Source organism: Euprymna scolopes, chromosome 18, assembly GCF_053919585.1.
Source record: "Euprymna scolopes isolate OS-2025 chromosome 18, ASM5391958v1, whole genome shotgun sequence".
Lineage (NCBI taxonomy): Eukaryota > Metazoa > Mollusca > Cephalopoda > Sepiida > Sepiolidae > Euprymna > Euprymna scolopes.
This window is the reverse complement of record NC_136499.1, coordinates 3,085,160-3,098,147: the sequence shown is the minus strand read 5'-3', so window position 1 is coordinate 3,098,147 and position 12,988 is coordinate 3,085,160. Positions and strand designations below refer to the sequence as shown.

Genomic DNA, 12,988 nt, shown 5'->3' with positions numbered 1-12,988 from the left:
AATTTAGCAATAGTTGTTATACTATAATAGCTGTCGCCAACCTTCACTGTGCAAATAAAAGGAATTTTATTCTTTTCTCCATACTTTTTGAACACCGAGAAGATTTCATTGGATATATTATGTTATATGGTAATTAATAAACTGTTTCAGTGTATCACAGTTTTTCAGTGTGTCCAAACTCCACACCAAGCTGTGACTGAATCTGCAACCATCTAGTTGATAACTGCGAACGTGACTATCGAGCAATGTGGGCAAGTTTTATCTTCATGCTTTATATGAGATTGTTAAGTGTTTCATTTTTGTTGCTTTGCAAATAGCTTTCCTTTGTTATCAATGTACAATTGAAGTCAAATTTAATTCTAATCTGGTTTCTCAGACGAATGATCATAGGAGACAATTTACTAAAATGAAAATACCAATTTTATTATCTATTTAATAAATAAAACATTGCAGATAACATTTGTTCAAATATAAATTTTAAGTGTCAAAATATACAATAAGATTTATTTTTTTCAAATTAACACAAAATAAGCGTTTAATATTGATATACTGTTTTGTGCAAAGTTGGAAATTATGGCTTAAAAGTTGGAAGAAAATTGTTTTTTACTCAGAGTTCATTTCTTTTACTTTCTTAAGAGTCAAAATTTATAAAAGAATTTTAAAAGCACAAAAAATTGGAGGCAATAAATTATTCTTCATAAAATATTCAATGAATTTTTTATAATTTGAAATCAAATTCGTTCATAAATTATCAAAGAAACTTATTGTTTCAAAGATATCAATCAAATGATTATATAAAAATGATTTTTATATAAATTTTCGTTCTTGTGCAGAATTTCCATTATATTGAGCAACAAAAATAAAGAAAAATATGTATGATGTACATACCCGTGATGGAACAAAAACATATTCCAAAATTCACATAAATCAAGTAATTTCATTTTTAAATAAGAAAATCAAATTTTATGAGTATGTAAGGAGTGACTGTTTTGCTTGCCTTTTTGAAAAAAAGTTTCAAGAAACAAAGGGAGATAATGATTTATACTTAGATTAATGTAATACCTACAAATTTTCATTTATCACTTTTTTATAAAAATAAAACTACTTGATCATATGTGATTTTTGGAATATATTTTTGTTTCATCACAAGTATGTACATCATTTCTGTTTTTTAATTTATGAGGAATCCTGGACAAAGCTATTCTTTATTTTTTCACTTGTCTATGGTGAATGCCGTAACACAATCAAAAATCAAAAACAAGCCAACTATAAGTGTTAGGAGATGGATAGATTCCAATTTTGAAAACAGCAATTCTTCTCTCTTTGTCAGAAACATTGCTTATGGAATGTGAGGACTGAACACAATAAAGGAAGCAAGAATTATGACGCTGCAGAAACCAAAAGTTCCATTTTCTACTATTCTCTGTTTCACTTATTTACTTTTAAAAGTTGAAACATATTCCGCAAACTTAGGAAACTAAAATTGGGTTAAAAACTACAAACATATTTTGTCAGCATAAAAAGTCGTTTATTCAGGTAGATATTTTTTTTAACAAACTCTTAGATATTTAGCACAAATTAAAAGCTAATCTGGTATTGTAATCTATGTAAACAAATTTTGGTTTCATTTAACTTACCTGACCAGCCAACATCTCGTATAATAAAACACCATAAGCCCACCAATCAACAGATTTGCCATAAGGTTGATATAATACAATCTAGAGGAAAAGCAAAAAAAATTTATAATAAAAAAGAAATCTAAGTTTTTTAGTCGTGTAAATTACAACAATTATTGATGAAATCGGTATATAATTTTTTTTTTTTTTTTTTTTACCTCTGGTGCTATATAATCGGGAGTTCCACAAAAGGTTCGGGTCGTTTTTTCCCCTAGAATTCCTTCTTTACACATTCCAAAATCGGCTATTTTGATGTGTCCCTCAGCATTCAGCATCACATTATCAAGTTTTAAATCCCTGCAGAATTTGAACAGACCATAAGAAAAGAATGGATAATTGAAATACAAATAAAACAGAACATTCTTATCATGCACTGATATTAAAGAAACGTAGCAACAGATATAGTTATATGGACCTATCAGTTGTTTTAAATATGAACCAATAAATTTTACTTATAAAAACATTTATCTACTTACCCAATATCCTAGGAAGGAAATACTATAGCTGTATTTAATTATAGATTATTTTTTATTGGTATCCTTTGAGATGAGTAATTAGTGTATGTATTTATTTATGAGGATGAGTTGGCAGAAATATGGCGAAACAACAACAATTATGAAGATAACAGTCCACAAATAAATACTGAATTTAATTATTAAAATTCATCAAAATAAAAAAAAGGCCGGCATAAGTTTGATATTTAAAAAAGAAATGGAATGTTTATTCATCTTTTTATTTTTCATATCAGATGCGTTTCGAGTTTGAATGCCAACGCTTCCCTACAGAGGGCAATCATTAGCGCTTATTGCTGTGGTTCTCCACACCGTTATTACAATCTGTATTGCTTCACCATCAGGAAGAAAGAATTGTTCAGAAGTTTCCCCAGACAATGGCCAGAGAAACTCTGCCACTTCTACTCTTTATTTTCCCTTCTTCAAAATGGCTATCCCACTGAACAAGGTCACATAGAAATTCAATTATTCTCAGACAGGGAATTGTTGAAGTCTTGTTAAAAACTGGTTGGAAAATGTTTGCTTTTACCGTGTTGTTAAAATGCCTACGTAGTAAATATGAGGTTTCTTTTTGAAGCATGAAAATGTTTTTTATATTTAATATTTTATTTTCTTATATTTCAAGCAGTCCTCCATTTTTGTTGACAAAAAACTTGTGAAGAAAAGCAGAGGACCGAATTTGTGCAGACCTGAATTAATGAGAATAAATCATTTTATTTTGGAATAATGAGAGAACTTTCTGAATTTATTCAAAATGATCTTTCTGGAAGACACCTAAATCCTTTAAAAAGTCAGATTTTCATTCAGTAAAAATAGTTGACCAAAATGATTTCATTCAGTAAAAACAGTTGACCAAAATGATTTCATTCAGTAAAAACAGTTGACCAAAATGATTTCATTCAGTAAAAACAGTTGACCAAAATAATTTCATTCAGTAAAAACAGCTGACCAAAATAATTTCATTCAGTAAACAGTTGACCAAAATAATTTCATTCAGTAAACAGTTGACCAAAATAATTTCACAAAATGCTAATATACATCTCCATTAATCACCACAATCCTCAACTCGTGTAATTGTACACTTTCACATGCATACTCACTTTTAATGAAATATAATTTATATAATTGAGCGGAGAGATTCTGATTTTCTGATCCCTGTAATTCACGGCTCTTAAACTATTGACTCGAGCTTCTTCAATATCTCAACTAATGTTTCACCATTGTTTTACAAAAACTCTAAAAATATTCAATATTCTATTTTTTTCTTACTACTGTAATCTTCTATTTTAAACATATATAAAATGTTTTTTTGTGAATATATGCCTTTTGAAGTAGTTATTTTGGTTATCATATAACATGCTTCTCATTTTCTCACAATTAATGATAAACCTACAAACCTTTTTCTCACTGAAAATATTTCTTTGAAACTGATTCATTCCAAAAATATTATGCCCAAACTAAAACTCCTAAAGAAACCGGTTCATTCCAAAAAGATTATGCCCAAACTAAACCCCCCCAAAAAACTCCAAAAACTTGATTCCTTAAAGAAGAAACCATTCCCAACTACAGTTGTACTCCATCTTATACCAAGTGAAAAGTGAGGGAATGATAAACAAAATGACCCCCACCCCCCAAAAAAAATAACCGACAACTCACCGATATATTATGCCTTTTTGATGAAGATAAAAAAGGCCGATTGCAATTTCTGCTGCATAAAACCTGAAAAAGAATTCAAGACTATGAAAAGATTTGAACAACATTTCAAATGTATTTTTTTTATATGACACCAATGTTACTTCAATAATTACATGTTGAAATGATATTTATAAAATACAATTATTAATAATTACATGTTGAAATTTATAAAATAATGTTAATAATAATTAGATAAAATAGTTAAATTCAATGTTTTTACTGTTGGCGGCTATGATGCCTTCAATCAGTTTGAGTGAAATATACGAGGTAGTTCAACGGTACTATATTACAATTAAACCATTTTTCAAAAAACAAAAACAAAAAAAAACACAACAACTTTGGATTGTAATTGTCTGTATTTTTAAGATTGTCGTACTGACTTCCTCATCTTAGTTGTTATAGTCACAACGTTTCGGCCGTTTTGCCCTCCGGCCTTCATCAGGTGTTTTGTATTGAACTGGGAACTTAGGAGTTTCGAACCCAACCCTTTATTATTATTACGGGGGTACCGTGTTTGGACTCCAGATAGGCTCTGGGACATAGTTGCTGATTCTCTGTTTTGAATGTTACTTTTCACTGCCTTCGTTCAGGATTGAACTCAGGTAACTGTAAACTTTGATACAACGTCTAGGACCACTCGGCCATATGTCACTAGGACAACTCTTAGTTGGTTTTTGTTAATGTTAAACCTATGTTGTTATTCAAGGTTTTCTCTCTCTATTAGGTGTCCAAATTGCATTCAGCTCTACGCTTGGTTTGCTCAGTAGGTTGTTATGTCCGAGCATGTGAGCTGTTTCTTTAAGTTTTCTCACTTTCCAGTGGGTCTCTCTGTTTATTATTTTTACTTCATCCCATAGGGGGCGATGGTCCCCTCTCTCCATCCAGACATGGTTGGCTATACCCGATTTTTCCGTCTCCCCTTTAGTTACCGCTTTTCAGTGTTCTTCCACCCTTACTTTGAGGGGGCAGCATGTTTCACCCTTGTAAACCTTTCTGCAACTGCATGGGATGGAGTATATGCAGTTCTTGGTCATGTTCTCCTCCATGCGGGGCTTCACTCGTACCAGGTGTCGTCTGAGTGTTGACTCGCTCTTGAATACCAGATGTTGTAGGGGGCACATATTCTCTGAATCTTTTCGGAGATACCTCGTATGTATGGTAGGCAGACCGTTGGAGGTTTTTGGGTTTCATTCTCCTCTCTTATACTATTAACACGTCTGGTGGATAGTATGCTATCGGGGTAGTTGTTACGACGGAGGGTATTCTTCAACCCGACCATTTCTTGGTGGTATGTAATGGTGTTGCTACTTATTGTCTCTGCTCGATGTTGTAGGCAGCGTGCGATTCCATGTTTGATACTGTATGGGTGATGGGAGTTGAAGTAAGGTACTTGGATTGACTAAAAAACTCCCAACAACATTGAATAGGAACAACTAATATTAAAAATATATAACAAATACTGACCTAATGGGTCATTGGGAGTTTAGTCTATACAAATAAAATAGATGTATGTATGCATGTATGTGTGTGTGTGTAAAAATATTTAACCGATAAACCAATAAACTCTTAAACTAATGATCACATAACACTGAAATTAACAGGAAACAGTAACCATACACAAGGATGGTTTATAACGAGTAAAATATTTGTTTAAACCGATGAATAATGCATACAGAAATGTCAGCAAGTTGAAATGCAAAATGTATATTTCAATTTGCAGACATATTTCTATTACTTTTGTGTATACGCAAATTCATTCATAGCTTGAAGTAGTTTAATTAAAAATTTTTCTTATCTGTCGATAACTCAAACGGTAGGGAATGCAGTTGGTTTCAATTCCAGCTGATGGCACATAAGCCTGTTTTTTTAACTTGAAATCACTACTATATATTAGGTACAATATAATATTCAATAGAGAATTAGCTCTGTAATAATTAATACAAAATCTGCATGTATTAAAATATATTTAAGCGTATTTTACGACCGGGCAAAGCCGGGCGACCTTGTCTAATTTGTAAAAAATATTTTCACAATTTTGTAAAATTGTTTTTTCATTATGACTAAGACTTATGGGTTGAAATTTTGTCTATTCGACTTACGGAACTGGAAAGATACTTACACAGCAACTGGTTCTTTAAATTTCCCTTCTTGTTGGATTCGGTACATCAAATCACCACCATTAACGTACTCCATCACAAAATACAATCTATCCTGGAAAATTTAGTGAAAAAAAATATGAAAATGAATTCAGATTTTTTGCAGATTAATTATTTACATTGTTTGCATCTTCTAATCTATTTTGCATAATGGGCTCGGAAACTGGGGCTCAATCCTTGATTGAATCATACTAAAAAAAAAAAAATAAGTTGAGGATCAAGGATCAGTGGAATAATCTTAGGAAAGGAGTGGCACCATCCCCTACATCTGTGTAACAGACAATGAAATGGGAGCCTTTGGGTTGCACTCGACTAAAGTTGACCATTTTAATTTTGTTTTGTTTACATTTTTACTATTTCTCTTAGTCTGTCAATATCTGCTATTTCAACTTTTTCTTAGAAACTACCGGACTGATCTGGCTGAAATTTTGTATGGACCTTTGGTGCTGTTAACAAAGTATATAAGCCAACTAGTATATAAATTAGTTAGTTGAAAATAAAAGGAAATCCAAGTTCAGAGTCAATTTGCTGTACTTGAGGTTAGGCTTATTAGAGGGAGCGATCTAAAGCAACAGATGTAACATCACATGGCTTAAAGAGAGAGTGAGGAAGAGAAGTCTTCATTTCCTTGAAAGTAAATTACATGTTAACGTTGATTTCAAACATGCTTGATACAATGATTATCAACCGTCTCCGAACAGACTAGTGAGTGATTTGGAGTAAAAGTCAAATACAACTGACTTTCAACATCGTGGCACAATGATGAGCACACATTTGTGGGAACTGGTGTTCCTTACAATCGAGGATCTTGTGTTTGACTTTTATGATTCTTGTGGGGAAACACAGAATTGAAATGATGCTATAAAAACATGTTGAAGAACGCCACCTGTCAGGGTTGATAACTTGCTGACAAAAAGTGTGTCTGCGATCAGATTTGATCCCCACTGACTTTGATGCAGGTTTATAAAAGGACAGGAAGGTTGAACTGAATGAACTTGTCACCTGACATTGTGAATTAAATTTTACTGTTCTTTTTTTATATTTATCCATAGTCTCTCTCATTTTTGTCATTACAAGAAAGCTTTAGCTATTCCAATTTGGATTCCATTCATGGCAGTCACTCGAACAAAATCTGGCTGCCTATTGTTAAGTTTTAATTATATGTTTCTTTAGAAGCTGAAATATAAAAATAAATTATATATTTTTTATATAAAAATATGCAATCCTATCAATACTGGCGATGGGACAGAGGTTGGAGCCTAGCTGACAAAGCGTGACCTATTAGATTGAAGACTCTTTTTTTAACCCTATACGAGAGGGACTAGTGATAGATGCACCATCTCAGATGTGGCAACAATATTGCATGCATGAGCAAATGGTGGCCTTATAGAAATACAAGATACTCTCAGGTGTAAGTAGTCTTCTAGCACGATAGAGGGAACTCACCTTCTTTACAGCAGCCTTCGCAATGTCCTCAATATATTTGTTCCAGTTCATATTTCTTGTGAATGTTAAGTCGAGAAGTTTGAGGAAAGAATTCTCAGGTAAGGCGTTGTCATGGATATTGGTGGTTGGAGAGGCCTTTTGTAATTGTTAAAGGAGAGCAGCTTAATCTTACTAGTATTAAATGTTATCATATATTTACGGCCTCATTCCACTACGATCTGATGATGGATATGGAGATTTTATTATCCGAAATTAATGAGGAAAAAAAAAAAAAAAAAAAAAAAGAGTCAAAATTAAAAAATCTAATGATTTTTAATAAAATAATTGCCTCTTTAGCATAGTTTCATTTTGTTTATTCATAAAAATCTGTATTTTTATATTTCAATTCCATTGTGTCAGAAAAAAAAAAATCTCATTTTTATTGTCAATTTAATTAATATTTTTTTTTATTTTCAATTTAATAAATATTATTTTTTTATTTTCAATTCAATTAATATTATTTTTATTTTCAATTCAATTAATATTATTTTTATTTTCAATTCAATTAATATTATTTTTATTTTCAATTCAATTAATATTATTTTTATTTTCAATTTAATTAATATTATTTTTATTTTCAATTTAATTAATATTATTTTATTTTCAATTTAATAATTATTATTTTTATTTTCAATTTAATATTTTTATTTTCAATTTAATTAATATTTTCATTTTCAATTTAATTAATATTATTTTTTATTTTCAATTAATATTTTTATTTTCAATTTAATTAATATTTTTTATTTTCAATTTAATTAATATTATTTTCAATTTGATTAATATTTTTTATTTTCAATTTAATTAATATTTTTTATTTTCAATTTAATTAATATTATTTTCACTTTGATAAATATTATTTTTTATTTTCAATTTGATTAATATTATTTTTTATTTTTAATTTAATTAATATTATTTTCAATTTGATTAATATTTTTTATTTTCAATTTAATTAATATTTTTTATTTTCAATTTAATTAATATTTTTTATTTTCAATTTAATTAATATTTTTTATTTTCAATTAATATTTTTTATTTTCTATTTAATTAATATTTTTTATTTTCAATTAATATTTTTTATTTTCAATTTAATTAATATTTTTTATTTTCAATTTAATTAATATTATTTTTTATTTTCAACTTAATATTATTCTGTTTCTAATTACTTTAGATGTTTATTGATAAATTTGAATAATCATTCTCATCTTGTAGGTTATTTTCACAACATTTGATAAAAATTATAAAGTTTTGAAAGCTGCACCTAAACAAAACTGGAGATTAGATTAGCCGAAACATCTTTTATTTTTAAGCTCACAGCAAAACAGACTTCTGGTAACTAGTCAAAAGCACAATTGCTTTCTTTACACAGAAATCTGAAATCAAGGTCATAGGTATAACTCTGAAGCTTTCAGGAATTGATCAATTCAATATTGATGCCCATCCTTTATAGATGAGATGATTTCTTAATCATTTAAGTGAACGATTCTGCAAGTTAAAAAAAAAAAAGAAAAAGACGCCATGCGATGCTTACCATTGTTTGGAAACAGGAGTGTAGCTGGACAAGAAATGGGGGTTTGCTTGAGAGAGCAAGGACTCTTTTCTCAATCATCGTGCATTCAACATCATCGTCTTGAATGATGACATCTTTCTTAAGGATCTTGACAGCATAAAGCTCATCCGTACCTTTGCGCTCTGCTAGGACTACCTGTTAAAATATTACAGATTGGAACATTTTAAAAATAAATATATTTTAAGTTTGAAAATCAAGCAATAAAGTCCAAATTTATCAGGTCCCTGTTAAGATGATCCTTCTCTATTGCTGTATGACCTGGTCAATAAGAACTGCTGATCTCAAAAGGTTGGTAGTGTTTGACCTATACTGTGTCGGCTGAATTCTGCAGGTTTGCTTTCCAAAAATACTTATTCTGAAAAATAAATCTTTCAGAGAAAAAATTTTTTCCTTATTCACCAAATAATTTTATACATTAAAGGGAAACAAGCATGGACGGGTATTTTGTTCAAAATTAGAATTAAAAAAAATAAAACTCTCTATTTAATTTAAGAGATCATTCAAGATGGTGAAAAACAGAGTTACTTCCCTTTCATTAAAAGAATTAATGGTTTGGAAATCGATAAAACAGCATTAATTAATAATAAAACTTGAATATTTATGAATTTTTTCGCTTTTCGTTTTTTCAAAAAAAAAAAGAAAAAAAAAAGAAAAATCCATAAATAAGTTTGGTCAGTAGGAAAGAGGACGTAAAAAATGGAACACGTTTTTTTAGATGAGGATTTTATTAATTGTATTATTTGAGTTATTGTTCTCATCTTGAATATTATTTTTATGTTTCGCTTCAGATGTACCTTGTTGAACTTGAATGAAACCTTTCATTTAATCCAAGGAGATAGTATGCTCTCATTCTGTCAGCCATGACTAAGTAGAAGTCCTAAATAATTTGCAATTGTATTTTGAATGTCACTTGTTCTACGGATTAAACCATCAACTTCCAGAACAGTGTCATTTTTATAGCTGTATTTTACCAAGTATTTTATCCATTATGCGATGGATTCTTGTGAAAATGACACTCAAGATGAAAACAATTGTGTGAAGAATACAAATAATATTACTTTGATCCACTTTTAATTTTGAATGAGTTTTAAAAATGGTATAAGAAATCCTGACATCAAAAAGGAAATCAGATCGAAAGGTGCCGATTCCAAATGTGCAGTTAGTTTGGTTCCTAGATTAACCGTTTAACTGTGATGCTACAACACACATGAACAATACATTCAACTCTGCTTTTTCATATAAAGCAAGACTTTTTCTCTAAACAAATGCCAAGTTTTTATAAGTAAGTACTAATAGTGTATACGTCTCGGTTTTCATACGCATATAAATATAGAAAAATGTTTGAACTATTAAAATTACCTAAAATTCACGCCCATTTTTCATCAAGTAATTTTCTTTTAGTTTTGAAACATGAAAAACAATTATTTTAAGCTAAGAAACAGTGCATATGACTAAAATATATTTTATAAAGCCCCCCTCTTGGGTAGAGCACTATCGTAAATTATCTTACTCGCTACTTAATTTAGCTGAAAAAATGCGAAGCTCGCGGTTTGTTTACAAACAAACGTTTGAGCCCTCTACGAGTGGCGGACGGATGTTTATTTAAATAGACATTTGGACAGATTAATTTCGGCCACCGATTCCGTAGTCAGAGGGTAGAGCTGCCGACTGTCATCACGACGGTTCTAGGTTCGATCCTCGGCTTGGGATAGGTGTTAGTCTAGTGGCACTGATGAGTTGTGAAACAACGAAACAGGTCTGTATGTCGATGACTAAAATATATTTTATATATATATATATACAGATCTGTAAAAAAATGTGCAAAGTTTTGATATGCTAAAAGAATGAAGATAAATAAAACCTTGGCACACAATGAAATTGTTATTCTTTTATATTTATACTAGCAGGGTGCACCCGGCGATGCCCGGGTGTTTTGAGTAAATCAAAACTCCGGGGAGGGGGGGGGTTAAAATAAAAAAAAGTTTTGATAGGTGAGTATGAGAATCGAACCCAAACCCTTGAGGCAAAGTTGGAAATTAAAGTGTAACCACTGGGCCACGGAGACATACAAGGGAAACATGTATGAATTTATTTATTTAACTATTGACAGGTGGCAGCAATAAAAGTTAACTCTGCTGCTTCTATTTGACCTAATTATTGAGGTCAAATAGAAGTCACTCAGTTAACTTGGGTTTGTTGACCCAACTTTGACTGGTTTTTTCCCCAACAGATGTTGGGGAGGGGAAAACCAGCTCCCCATTGTCCAGATTGATTAGCAATTGTCTGATATGAGAGTTTGTCTCCACGTTGATCAAAGCTGATTTACTTCTGGACGTTTCCCGGTGCGATGCCGAGAACCGCACGGTTTGAATTTTTAGTTTCACTTTATTTATACTAAAAAGCAGGACAAACAGGGGACAGAGCGAAATAGCGCGGATCTCATAAAAGTCGACGTAAATAAATGTAGAGGCGACCTGCATCCCCAAATTATAGATATTATTATCTAGCGGATATATAAACAGTTCTAAGTATTAGTAAACCCCCCCCCCCGGGAGCGTGTGCAAAAGAAGCCTTTGCGAGACATACACGAAATGGTCACACACATTTTGCCTTTTATATATATAGACTAGGGGGTACCTGGCATTGCCCGGGTGTTTGGAGGTGTGTGTGGCTGTTAATGAAAACGTAAGAATAATCGAAGTAAAAAAAGAAAACAGAAAGCGGGGGGTACCTGGGCGGTGGGTAATCAAAACATCAAAAAAAAAAAAAAAAAAAAAAAAAAAACTAACGTAAGGCAAACGAACGATGTTAAATGTAAAAATCAAAAAAACAAAAACAAAAAAGAAAAACTAACATTAAAAAAAAAACATGTGAAAAATGGCTTAAATAAGCCTGTTTCGATATTAAAATTTAATATGGGGTGTTTTTGGGTGTGTGTGGTCAGTTGGGGGGGTGTTAATGAAAACCTAAGAATAAGCGAAGTAAAAAAAACAAAAACAGAAAACGAACGTTACATGAAAAATGACTTAAATAACACTGGTTCAATATTTAAATTTAAAAATCGAAAAAAAAAAATGACGTCTCACACCATGATTCAAACCCAAAACATTTAGATAATGATCCAACGCTCTAACCAACTGAGCTAACATGACGTACATGAAATTTAGTCAGTTCTTCAACTATTTAAACTAAATCAAGTCATGACGTCATCTGATGCATGCGTAGAACCGATCGTCGTCATGAGAGGACGGTTTTTGTTGACCCCCCCACCCTGTAGAAAATTGTCGATTTTAGGGTGAAAAAATTAACGTTTTTGGCCAAATTTTCAATATTTTTCGGACGAAGGATGGAGCTTCAATATGATACCAAGTTTATGAATTTTAGCTGTCTGTCGAAAGTTTTTAGCGGCCACACAAACACACATACGTTTTTGCTTTTATATATATAGATATGGTTTGGTTGTTCTGTTTTATATATGCTCTATTGTTATATTTAATAAGTGTAGACCTTCTAAACAAAAAAAAACTTGCCATTTGTTTAGAGAAAAACTCTTGCTTTATATGAAAAAGCAGAGTTGAATGTATTGTTTGCATGAAATGCTGAGCCAATAAAATCACGGAAGCCAACGTGGTTTAAGAAAACGTTTATTTGCTCTCATATTTGTTTATCATGAAACACTAAATATTTATTTTGATTTAAACAAAAAATCATAAAAGAAAATCAAGTAATTTGTATATTAAAATTTATTTTCTGGATTTGAATTTTCTTAAAATTTGTAAAAATTGTCAAATGATTATTCATTGTATTTTTGTCATAATTATGAAATTAGTTTTCATTTTTCAATTAATTTTTCATTGAATTATTTTCGTAATAACAAAAATAATATATTTTTCATAG

The 12,988-nt window shown here is 30.7% G+C and overlaps 1 protein-coding gene across 4 annotated transcripts in view; it reads right to left on the bottom strand.

The window, feature by feature from the left end:
- The window catches only part of LOC145297482 (calcium-dependent protein kinase C-like), a 731,210-nt gene that overhangs the window by 115,567 nt on the left and 602,655 nt on the right, over positions 1–12,988 (bottom strand). For all 4 annotated transcript variants that reach the window (XM_080143353.1, XM_080143354.1, XM_080143356.1 and 1 more), the window contains 5 exons: positions 9,053–9,226; positions 6,003–6,094; positions 3,845–3,907; positions 1,835–1,973; positions 1,638–1,718 (listed from right to left, as the gene is read on the bottom strand). In XM_080143353.1, the coding sequence (XP_079999479.1) occupies positions 1,638–1,718; positions 1,835–1,973; positions 3,845–3,907; positions 6,003–6,094; positions 9,053–9,226 (549 nt within the window). The remainder of the gene's footprint in view (positions 1–1,637; positions 1,719–1,834; positions 1,974–3,844; positions 3,908–6,002; positions 6,095–9,052; positions 9,227–12,988) is intronic.